This window comes from Cyclopterus lumpus, chromosome 18 (assembly GCF_009769545.1).
Source record: "Cyclopterus lumpus isolate fCycLum1 chromosome 18, fCycLum1.pri, whole genome shotgun sequence".
In the NCBI taxonomy this organism is placed as follows: Eukaryota; Metazoa; Chordata; class Actinopteri; order Perciformes; family Cyclopteridae; genus Cyclopterus; species Cyclopterus lumpus.
This window is the reverse complement of record NC_046983.1, coordinates 8501684-8514456: the sequence shown is the minus strand read 5'-3', so window position 1 is coordinate 8514456 and position 12773 is coordinate 8501684. Positions and strand designations below refer to the sequence as shown.

Sequence of the window (12773 nt, the reverse complement as noted above, 5' to 3'; positions counted from 1 at the left end):
ATCATGTACTATCAGAAACCTGCACACAGCACATTAAATACCTGAGAGACAGGTACATGATACAAAATAAATAAAGGATGCCGGCAACATTACTCCCAGTCGTCATGGTCACTTCACATTCATCATCTTTATATGTTACCAAAATTAGAAAGATTTAAATGGTGTGTCCATATGCTGTACTGCATCAATGGAGCGATTGTTGTCGCTCACATAAACAAACAAACCCAGAGGGGACACTTCCCATCACCGCGCTGCAGTCCCTGGGTGGGCCTTACTGGTTTTTGACATTTGAGCCACGGGGTGATGGCAAACTGTGTTAGAGAGACACGGCAGTGATCAGCCGTCCAGAGGGGACGACATGCAGCTCGCCCCTCAAGTCCTGCCAACAAATAATTCATACCGCTAACATTTACTTTGTTCAAACGCTGTCCGGCCTTCATCCGCCGCCCTGTCTGTGACCCTCAAAGTACCCGTCTCAGGTGGATTAATTGTCCAAGTGAAGTACATAGAAGCTTTTAAAGTTGTACTGCAGTGGAAGGAAAAGTTGAAAAATACCCTGAGTGCTCGACAAAAAAAAAAAAAGATACATGAAAGAGTTGATAGTCTTTAAATAAATATATAAAAGGACGCTGCTTGAAAATACACTTTAATACAGTAAGTATACCATTTTATAAAATAAAAAAGAAGAATAAAATCAGAGATGAAACGAAAGCTGCACCAGAAAGCATCACATTTTGGTGGCCTCACGCACAAGAAAGAGGACCCTCCTCTTTGTGGCTGCGGAGCTGGACGTGGGGACTTTTCCAGGCGGTTCAATGGACAGAATGAATGCTGTTAAATCAGAAAAGTAGAGACGCAACGTAAACAAAATCAGCGAAATAAATGAGTTCAACTAAAGTGTTCATGAGCAACGAGCCAATCAAAAGGCGTCGGTTCTCATCTTCTTCACAGGTCTGGTGGAGGGTCGCAGCTCATCCGGTCCGTGGGCGAAAGCACAGTGTTCAGCCTGCAGGGGGCAGCGCTGACGGTGGTGGTCATAGAACCAGCAGGGGCGAGTTTTCAGGGCACCAGGGGCAACAGGCTTCCTCTTGGTATCCGCCCTGGAGGACTTCCTGTCCCGCCAATCTCGTATGAACACCCTTCCTCCTTCTACTGTAAGAGAAGGAAACGACAGGACGATTCCAGACCTCTTCAGAATAAAGTGCTCCCTCCAAAAGGTTACAAATAAATCCTACAACTACCTCGAAAGACTTGGTGGTTGTTCTTGAGCAGCGTCTGAAGGCCTCCGCACTCCTTCTTCAGGAGCTGCAGGGTTTCCTGCACCAACAGCCCAGCGACCTCGCTCACAGAGAGGCTGCCTGAGGGGGGGGAGGAGGGGGAGAAAGGGATGAAAGAGCGAAGAACAGAGAGTGACAGTGGAGCAGGAGGAAGTCTTTTTCGCTGCTACATTCATCAATATATTAACGTGCTGCTTCAGGCATGCACCGAAATAAAAGATGTTATCCAACACTACAGTCAGCTGATGTCACCGGTTATTTCGTGAGAGGCGGAGCTACGACATTGTCTCAGTGGAAATGCTCCAGGATGAGTGACAGGATGACCAACGCTAGATATCAAACATTTTACAGGAACAGAGGGGGAAACGGCTCCGTCGCTGCCTTTCAGCGTAAATCAGGGATGTGAAGTGGGCTCGATTAAAGCTGCTCCAACCAGCATGCATTTCACCGCTGCAACTCCCACCGGGAAATTCATTTTAGATACAAAAGAGAAGAAAAAAAAAAATAGAAAGTCCTATGCTGTGAGTCTAGCGAGTAGGTAGCAGATTACTGAACAGTAACCCACTTTTGGGCTACGTTTCACAAGATTTTCTATATTTCTGGCGTTGACCTTTTACCCCCAGAGAAGAATTCCATCATTCCTGACCTTTGGTTTGTACAGATGACAGTCTTCCTCTCCTTTTCTCTGCCATATTGGAGAGGGACACACCGCAGGATCTTTAATGCTTCATTGTGCCGTTTCGTAACAATATTTGACCTAAAAGCTGCAGACATCATAATGCGATCTTCATCATACTTTTACTTGTTGGCTTCATTGAAAGTGAGAGAATTTCACTGGGAAATATATCTTCTTTGGCGCTGATCTGAGTTCAGCTGGCCAAATAAATCAAAAAGGTACTATCTAAAAGCTAAGATATTTTTTTATTTCGTTTATTTCTAATGTGGCACCAACGCAACTGAATTTTGAACCATGAGGGTTTTCAGCGATCTAAAAACATATTGTCCTCCCAAATGCATCCTAAACTTAGCTGGTAAAATCGTTGAGTTAATACCTAAAATATGCATCACACTCCCACATTCACAGACACTCAGGCGGCCAAAGACAGTCCTGTTTTGCCGAGTGTGAAACTGGGCAGACTGCCGTCCTGCGGCCCAGACGCCAAGGAGCTCCAGGCCTTAATATAATATCAATACAGCGTTTAGAGCTGCCCTTTACTGCCTACAATGGTAATGGGGATTAATGGGAGGAGGGCAGTATTGACAGAGGAGACTCTGCTTTGACTGAGACCAACAGAGACGATTATTAATGGCTCGGCTTGACGTACAGTTGGACTTTTTCAGGATGTGCAAAACGCTAAGATGGCCAGAGATTGATTGCTAGTTGTGGAGGATTTTTGATGCTTAAGCCAATTCAGAAATCAGGCTAAGTGCAGAAGATTAGCTGCAAGATTGCAGAGTGGTGAATAAAACATTTGAAAGGATCATTACCATGAGCACTGCTGTCATGAAGGTTTGCTCGCGATTTGATTTTATTGTCTGTCAAAACCTCAAAAATGGTGTACTATATTTACCTGCAAAGTCAGAATTATACAAAGGGCTGAAGATTAATAAAAATAAAAAGTTGGGAAAGGAGAGGGAGAAAAAAAAGTCATCTTTTTGTTGACTTTCTTCAAGTTCTCTTTTCTTGTGTAAAAGTAAAATCTTGTGAAAAGCCCCCCAAAAAAAACCCTCCCACTCATAATTATAACACTCATAATAACCATAATCACAAATCAGATGACTCTGAATAAAAGGCTGTGAAAACTGGAACACAACATTTCTTTTTAATTCCCAACGGAATATTATAAAAGGCTGCTATTTCCATTATAGAATAATGCGCCAATTACTTCTAAATGATTGTGGCAAAACGGTTTGGTCTTTAAAATGTGGAGAAGTAGTGAAAATGCCAATTGCAGACCTAGGTTCACATATTCAAATTGCTTGTGTTTACCAATAATTTATAAAACATGACTTGAACTGACTAAGTGCTGAGGCTATAATATTATGAACCAGGTGCAATCTTATGTGTGAGGGGAGTTCAGTTAAGACTGCAGCTGTGGAGGAAGATGATGAGGAAGATGATGATGATGATGATGATGAAGAGTCTGGCCGAGATTGGCAAAAGGTTTGATGGTAGGCGCCCTACGTTAATAACATACTGTACCAGCTCACACCCACTCCCTCTTTCATGCAGGCTGTGCAAAATATAACGGGAGCACAAAGACACAATACAAAGAACATTCTTTTGAATAATTCATTGCCTAATTGTACCTGACTTTTGGAAATAGAAAAAAATAAATGTTGGACTAATGAGGTTTAGTGTTGCAATGTGTCATGTGAGTTACACATTGTCTACACACTGACTTTCATTCTCAGCATGATTACATAACTACCTGAACCCAGTCAGCAGAACCGCATGCATGAATTAATAACGCGACTCAAAGCTGCCGTTAGCTATTTGAAAAGCCAGTGAGATTTACAGTATTTAATTCAGGGGACAAATATCATGCTTTGTCAACATTGGCTTCCAATAAAAACAGTTCTGAAAAAAAGTAAGAAAAGCTTCCTGATTTTGATCAGGAAATACCTGGAAAACAAGTCAAAGAATCAAACCAATTGGATTTGTTTGTTATGAAAAGAAAAAGAAAGGAAGTCGGACGAAACTCAGGTTTGATACCCAGCCATAGACAGCATTCACGCACACACACACACACACACACACACACACACACACACACAGTGTCGTGCATCAGTTTTCCTCTACGGAGAAATGTAGACATCAAATATGTGTTTGAGGAAATCAGGAATATCTACAGACTCATTGCACTTGCAATGACCGGGCACTCCGGAGCAACTGATGAATATGTTCAACAAAGTGTAGACTTACACTAAAGCTAAGAAGCTACTTGACTAAAATTTGACAATAATAATAATGAAGCGATATAAACATCAATAATCCTCATAATCTTTGAAGATATATTAAACCTCAAAGGCCTCCTAGATCTTTACAATATAGGCTGCATATATATTTACTCTTTGTTCTTACACAGCAGATAACTGGTAGGAATACCTAAATACAAATGCAACTCCATGCATAAATCATAGATGGTGGTGCATTATTCATCCAGTCATCTCTATACAGGGTCACAGACGCCCTTTATTCACTCTACTTCATACTTTCTACCTCAAATTTCAGCTCTGACATGTTTTAATGATAGTAGTCCTCATCTCCTTATGTGTGTGTGTGTGTGTGTGTGTGTGTGTGTGTGTGTGTGTGTGTGGTAGCAGCGGGTGCAGGGACGTTGACAAACGTGACGCGTGGGAGGTGTGTACATGTGTGTGATGCAGTGTGCGTATGTGGCACTGTGTGTGCCGTGCGGCACAGGAAGTGGCTGCCAGAGAGTGAGATACAGAGTTCAAAGCGGCGGCGCTGTGTGTCACGAAGGCCCTGGCGACTGATGCAGAAGAGAGGGGGGGGGGGAGGAGACAGGATAGGGCATGGTCTCTGGTGTTGTACCCATGAGAGTGCATGTGTGGGGGTGAGTGAGAATGAGAGAGTGGGTCCTGGTTCCCCCATGTCCCCCCATGTCCCAACTGTTCCCCCCAGGCTGCAGAGAAATATATCAATAAAATACACTGTTCCTAGTGTTTGTGCTAAGCTATGCTAACCAGCTGCTGGATGTAGCCTTATAATTACTGATATCCTCTAAGCTCTCCCCAAGAATGCGTTGTTTTAGTATTGTGTTGGCTCTGAGACCATTATATTTACATATTCACAGGAAAACGTCCTATTACAGCCTTATTACATATTAAAGACTAGTATTGTATCAGTTACGTTTGTCAGGCGGCCTGAAAACTTTGACCCTTTTTTCCATCAACTTCACTGCTTCTGTCGATACTAATCTTTTTCTCTGAAGGACACATTAATAGCTGCCCTGAAAAATATATTACAAAGCAATGAATTAATAAACCTTCAAAGTGCACCAAGATTTGATCTGTGATAATGAGTCCTACTCTGGATGTAATCTTGAACCTCTTCATCACACGAGTAGCAGCTTGTGTCCAGCGACACTTGTGTGATGCATTTGTTTTTTTTATCTCAGGTGTCTCGTGGCGGTTTACCTCCTCGATTCCAGTCAGCGGAGGACGCCCCGCCGTCATCCTCAGTCATTCCCAGAAGAACATTAGCAACCTGCAGGACGACACCGTCAACAAAGTCCCGCGGGAGAGCAGCGCAGTTTCGAACCGTTTCGACCCTGTCTCTGGGCTGGAACCCTGCTCCCCAGCTGCTGTCGGGGGTCCCGTCAGTGTCTTTGTTCCCATGGCAACTGTCCCCGTCAGTTCCGATGCCTGACCTTTTCACTGTGGCCCCAGAGGTGGTCTGGTGGCTCTGGATGTAACGAGCTCTTCGCTGCTCGGCCTCGGCCTCGTCGCATAGCTGGTAGTTCCTCGACTTTCCCACCAGACACACCTGCAGAAGAAAAGGAGCTGAATGTCAGGACGACTCCCATGGGTGCTGAGGTCCCAAAGTGTATCCTCAAAAGGATGAATACTAATCCTTAATATGTGTGTTGCTATGGACAAAACAAACAAACTGATTATGTCTGATCCCTGCACATTAAAAGCCCAGTAAATACTTGCGTGTTCCTATTATGTGTCCATGTGTATTGAAGCCATTAATGGCTGCCAGCTGTGAAAGAAACATCCCTTTGGGGACAATAAAGACCGGATTTATTGCTGTCTGTCTGTACTAAATGAGGCTCAGGTGGAGAACAGGCAAGGATGCACAGCTGGGCCTGTTTGAAGAACAGCAACGCATTTTATGAGAATTTTGTAGAGAATTCTAATGAGCTTTTTCCAAGAAAAAAAAAAAAGAGAACAAAAAAATGCCACGTAACAGAAGTCAGAGTCACACATACCACATCAAAGGTACGAGGTACAATTGCATCTGCTCTTTACACTTTGCCGGAGCTGTAAAATGTTACGAGGCCGTGAGCGTGTACTTTGTGTAAATGGCGACAGATTAGACTTGTGATCATTTAAAAAAAGAAAGCCTGCCAGCTAAAATGCATGGTACAACTAAAACCTTAATTATTAAGTTTCAGAAAGGGTGGTCTAATGACATTATCAAGGTGCATTGTGGGGAAGTGTAAGAGCTTTTGCTGTGTGACCCACACTGGGGGTCAGTATAAAGGTCAGGATACAATGGATGCAGCATCCTCTGCATCCATTGTGAAGTGAAATAGTGCTTTGTAGCTTGTTTTGGAGAAATAGGATTAAAAGAACAACATTTTTTGGGGATTTTAAGCCTACCCGTTTGGTGGACGGTATTCTCAGGCAGTCCTCCTCAGCGTTGAAGCCACTGACTTGGCTGACCTCCGCGATGAAGTCGATGTATTCTTTATACTGAGACTTCTTACACTGGCGTCTCTGGTATTTGGCATAGAAGTCGAAGAAACAGCATGGGAGGACGAAGTATCGGCATGAATAAGACGACCTGCAGTAAGAGCAAAAGAATTCTCACCCAGTGCCAAAGAAAACGAGATTCTGAATCTCTACAAAAATCCGGAAACCAGGATCCATTAGTAGAGATTATCATCTGCAGTCATTTTAGAGTAAAGTAGAAGACTGAGGTTCAACATCGCCATCAGGTGGTCGCCTTAGAAAAAATGAAAACTTGTGAACTAACAGGCAGGAACACACACACACACATTCACACAGCCTCCTTGTGCCCATATGTTATTCCAAATTAGAGAGATCAGCTGGCACTTGAGCTGCTGAGTGAGATTGTGTCTGCTGATGACTCGCCTGGCAGCTAGAACGGGGATCCATGGTGTGAGCTCGTCCGAGTGGTTCCCAATCAGCCAGTCCGTACCCGGGAATAAGAAGCTCTCACTGGGAGTAATTGCCTTTTCCTGAAATAGCAGAGACCAAAAAAAGCACAAGAGCTCCTTAGAGCTCAGAACATGCATGCAGCAGTGATTTGATTCTCAATCACTTTATGGAAATTGTCCAAAAAAGGACATTTCTTTCCTCTAACTATTAATTTATCTCAGTACAGCTGTCAGTGAGGAAAAAAACGAATCTCGTCTTTCTTGGCAAAATTATGACTTTTAAATGATCAAAATAACACAATCCCATCAAATCCATCGAAGAATTAGACATACATGTCATATTCGTCTCATTTCGTCAGGCAGGTCCATCACAAATGAAGTATGTTAGCAGCACCGAGGCCTGTGAGGTTCGGAGAGAGCCTCCAAATGAAGATTTAAGAGTACAGCACCATTGGGGGCTGAGAAAGATTGGTCTGCCACATCCGCTCCCAAAAGAAATCTGTCAATAATAGATGACCTGAAATGGAAGCAGTCAGCAGCTTGTTGTCAAATGAAGGCCTGAGTCAAGGAGGCAGACAGGAGAGCGGTGGTTTGGGGGCTGGTTTCCCTGCCAGTGTGTGTTGTTTACAGGGATTAGTCTGGATTCATTCCCCTGTGCAGTAGTAGCGTTTTCTTTTTGTAGCTTGTGGGGAGTATTTCAATGAAGAGTGTAACATGTCAGGTAATGTCAGCGTGACACGGTTTCATTACTGCCAAATCAACAAAAATACTCTTTGTAATGGATTTCAGTGAATAATTAACAGTTAAAAAGGTTAATTCCGGCAACTGACTTATTTTCCTTATCAATTAATCTGCTGAATACTTGGTCTATTAATCGATTCGTTGTTAGGTCAATAGGTGCCAAAAGAAAGTGAAAAACATGAACCCAGTACGCGAGGTGACGTCCCAATGCTTGTTTTGTCCGAAACAATTGTTTGCTAAAGCATAAGACCGCCAACTGCAGGAGATCATCAAATGTCTCCATAAATATAAAGATGAATGGATTACCCAAATTGTTGCTGATGGATTCTGTCGATCAACTAGTTGATTAATCGTTTCAGGACCAACATAAATAAAAAAGATGTTTCACTGGCCGATGTTCTGTACAAAATAAACAAACGTTTAAAAACTAAAGGGGAGCAATTGAAGAAAATAAAAAGGTGTATTTTTGGTTATTTATTTAAAATTCCATGTCTTATTTTTTATGTGCGACTCTAATTCAACCCCTCAGTCTATGACAATTAAAAAAGAACAAGATTCAATCTCCGCCTCTGAGACAGCAGGCGACAAAGCAATGTCTCATCACCTCTCCGTGTGGTGATGAGCATCGCGTGATACGAGAGCGCGATATAAATAACATTTAAATCATTGACCTTGACCTGAGATGGGTTTCACAGTCACCTGATTTACGTTTTTGTTCTCCGAGACAAAAGATGTTCTTATGTTCTAAAAGTTCTAAACCCCCCCCCCCCCCCCCCCCCCCCCCCCCCCCCCCCCCCCCCCCCCCCCCCCATGAACCGAAGCACAAAGCGGCAGCAGTGAGGGGGTGATGCCAGCTGAAAAGACACCTACAGCGGGCGACATGGATTCTCAGTTTCATGTGAAAAGATAATCACGATAATTAAAAACAATGTGTCCCGCCTTCTTCGGGCTCAGCTCGCTCACCTCGAGCAGAGTCTGGGGGCCGTACATGTCCCAGATCTTCCTCTTCCGAACATCGATGCCCTTTCCAGGATGCTGCAACACAAGACGACCTGCAGGTCAGCGGCGAATCGCTCTTGCACTCGTTCTCACTCTGAGCGTCATTTAATTAATTTAAATTACACCTGTCCCAGTTTGCCTCACCAACATCTTATCACTGATTGTCTGTGCAGTTTGGGCTAATTGAAATATTTGTTCTTTGAGGAGTCGGTGTTTTACAAGAGGCAGTTTATCTGGATTTTATAGTGGTTTAAAACAGTTTTTCCTTCCTAATAAAAATAAATCATTGGTGACTGCATCTTATTAGAGTAGCGGTGTCATGTCAGCCAGACACCACTTAGGTCCAAACAAGAGCATCAAGAATGATTAGATTAATTGATTCGTTGATTGAAAGAAAATGAATCTGCAGCTATTTGAATGATCAATTAATTAATTCATTAATTTTTTCAAGCAAAAAAGCCAAATATGTGCTGGTTCCAGCTTATCAAATGGAATAACTTGTTGCTACAGGGGTTGGAAGTGTTGCATTCAGTTTAGTACAGAAATAGAACAGAAATCCTGTTTTATTCTGTGGCTTTTGTTGATTCTCAGTGAGCTTCTAAGCAGCGAGTAACACATTGTATATCACACACGGCCCACATTTATCCAGCACACCAGCTTACCCCCTCATTGGCCAGGATGTGAACCAGGAGGCCGTTTCCACAGCCCAGGTCCACAAAGGACTGTCTGGCGGTCAGACCTTTCTCTGCTCGCTCCTCAGCCCAAAGCACCTGCAGTACAGTGACAGAGACTCGTGTTGATGAGAGCCTTCGATCGGCGGCAGTGTGACACATGCAGCAGCTGCTGCTGACACCCTCTCACCTGCCTCTGGCATGACATGCAAATCAATTTACTGGGTCCGAGACATTTTTTTTACACTCAAATTAATTGACCCAGCCTTGGTTACGTGACTCGACAACATTTCACAAGCACAAACGTGTGCATCATTGACATGTTTGTAGACGTGGCAGCGGTCATAGACATTTAAAGTAAGCAAGACAAGTAGCATTGATAAATCACTTCTTTTGATATCAAAACAAACTCACAAGGAGATATGTAGCAATGGCAACATCCTCATAGACAAATTTCTCAGGATCTGTAACCTCGGGCCAAATCTAGAGAGCGTGGGAAAATAAACATTAGTACTAAATATCATTAAATATTAACAGCATCAGAACAGTTTATATTGATTTAAAACAACCGCCTCACACTGAGCGGACTTTACCTTGACCATGGCCTTGTACTTCTCCTTCAGCTGCTGGTACATGACGCTGTACTTCTCCACCGGCAGCAGGGACAAGGTGCTCTTGAACTCACTGCTCTTGCACTCAGTGGCCCAGCGCACCAGTTTAGGCAGCAGGTCAGTGGACATCCAGGGCAGCTTCGGGTAGGCCACGCCATCAGAGAACCAGGCGTCTGAGGCCAAAACGTGCAGCTCCAGGGCCCTGAGGATAAAGGCAGAGTCATCTAGATTTTTTTTATTTTTAATTGTTAAAAACTATTATTCTAACTTTCAAATCCCTGAGGACAATGTACGTAGTGGCATTTTCCCGTGAGGTCCAGGAGCGCAGAAAGTCCCAGGCGTACTGTGTGACAACATATGTGTGCCAATTAAAATGACAACTTGTTTGGAAACCTGCTCTAGTAAAGCAAAGCACTGACAAGATAAGGGCCTTAATGTGAGTCCTGTTTTATTACCTAACCTGAAGGGCCTGTTTTAGGAGTCCCTGTGCCCAAATCAAATGTTAAGAGCTACTGTAGTTAAGTTTTAAGATTAAATGTTGCATAGTTCTACATTGATGTGCTTAATCAAATTAGCTCCCCATGGTGTTCACAGAAAAGAGAGTAGGAAGAATGGTTATTGAACACGCAGCAGCTAACTTCTTTTTTGTTGTTTTACTAATCAGCTTGTTCTAAGTGAAACAATGAAGGCTGCTTGAATTTATAGTTTTTGTTACTATTCAAGAGTTCATACCAGAGACTGAATGTCTTTCTGCATCTTGTTGGTAGACTGTGAAACTACAATGGACATAATAAAATACTGTTGTATTTCATAATGTTGTCAATAAACCAGACAAAGGGAAATAATGATCCTGTGTAAACATTGACTGTGTAAATATTTCGGAAAGGCTCTCAAAGCTATTTCCATTTTTTAGAAAAGGTATTCAGACAAAAACAAACGAGACCTGTTATCTTGTCAGTACTTGTGAGACGGTGATGCGATTTTGACTTCCGGGCCACCGTAGTTGGACTGTCAGCCACTTACCATTCCTCAAAGTCCTGATGGAGGAGCTGGAACTGATAAATGTTGCCCCTCTTTAGAGACACCTGTCCTTCTGAATCCTCTTCAAATGGAAGAAAGGTCACTAGTTGTCTGCCAAAGTCTGAAACAGACAAAGACATTTTAAAAAGTTGTCATACGAGAGCAGACTTTGGTAGAGCCTTTCCTTCCACTGCAGTCTTACCTTTGAGTATGACCTCTTTGTGCAGGTTTGTCCCATAACTGTTCACTTTAGGAATAACAGTTTTGACACTAGAAGACCAGGGCTTTTCCTTTTCGTGCGCCTGTGCCGGTGAAACTCTGTCGGCTATGAAGGACAGCACCTCGTCAGTGAGCGCAGGAGCATCCAGCAGGAACCGCAGAGCCTCTCTGCCCACGTCTTTACTCTCCGTCACCTTAACTCCGCAAAGGCGCTTGTTTACAACGTGAGGTTTCTTTATCCACACGTCCACCGCCGACCAAAAGCCTTCGGGAAGAGTCTTACATTCTCCTGGAAACTTTATGTCAAAGAGCTTTGGCATAATTGAGTATCAGACACGACTACAAGTCATGTGTTTACACACGAAGGGTGGACTTCCGGTTGTTTTTACTCTATATATAATAGGAAACTAGTACTTTAAGATAAGACTTGCTTGTACGATTCATTATTATAATTTAACGACTCATATTCTCGCATATGATAAACAAATGTGGAGCTTTATTGTCAACATTAGCCTATGAACATTAAAAGAAGAGGGATGTTGTCGCCATGTGATGACGTATCACGGGCTACACATGTCGGATTTAGACAGTAGAGGGCGCTGTTTTGCTTTGTCTGCATTTAATCAGCAGCCATATAGATCCTTTGAGAAAAGGACAGCTTTTTGATGACTGCTCTTCACTGTTATTTTTCCCAACCAATTAACAAACCAATTCCCAAATCATTACCTGGCTATTACTATTGTGGTTATGATTATCATTACAAGGTTAAAGCTTTTATGTTCATATTATACCCACTAGATCTTGTCACATTATCTCCATTCCGGGATAGCTGAATAAATAGTTCAAATAATGCAAATAACGCAAACAGATGAATCAACTTGCCTAATAATTGTTCACTCTTTGTCACCTCTGTCGTACATTATGTTTCTCATTTCTTTGACAGCGTTGTTTCATATAAACCTATGAGCAAGAAAACTGTGAACACGATCATATTTCCCTCAATTCAAACAACTAATACTGAATTTCCCCAGCAGTGCTTCGTGGGCCACGTCCCCTTACCTACAGCATTTCTCTCAGACACATGAAACAAGACATGGAGAGCTTCCCACACTGTAAACTGAGGAACTTCAGCCTCAGAGACTTAAGACAGCAGAAGGAGCATCAACATCCGGCCCACACACTACTTGTAGACTCAACAAATCCTTGAAATGACGGCTTTTTGTCTAAATACCTGTTTGGTATGTTATGGATGATTTACTAATTCATGGCCCTCGTAATTCTTTGTGTTTGTCGATATTTGCATTCTTTGTTAAGCTCCAGGTTGAATGCTTATCAAAATAAACTTATTTAAACTATGGGTTG

General features: G+C 42.8%; 1 protein-coding gene across 1 annotated transcript; it reads right to left on the bottom strand.

Annotated features, from left to right (window-relative positions):
- Nucleotides 1-628: 628 nt before the first annotated feature.
- On the bottom strand, nucleotides 629-11957 carry trmt44 (tRNA methyltransferase 44 homolog). The gene is made up of 11 exons (XM_034557361.1): nucleotides 11395-11957; nucleotides 11196-11313; nucleotides 10155-10374; nucleotides 9976-10044; nucleotides 9553-9660; nucleotides 8855-8926; nucleotides 7125-7231; nucleotides 6630-6813; nucleotides 5439-5787; nucleotides 1242-1358; nucleotides 629-1152 (listed from the first exon to the last, which is right to left on the bottom strand). The coding sequence occupies exons 1-11, from the start codon at nucleotides 11729-11731 to the stop codon at nucleotides 920-922; spliced, it is 1914 nt and encodes a 637-aa protein (XP_034413252.1). The 5' UTR covers nucleotides 11732-11957; the 3' UTR covers nucleotides 629-919.
- Between the last annotated feature and the right edge of the window lie 816 nt (nucleotides 11958-12773).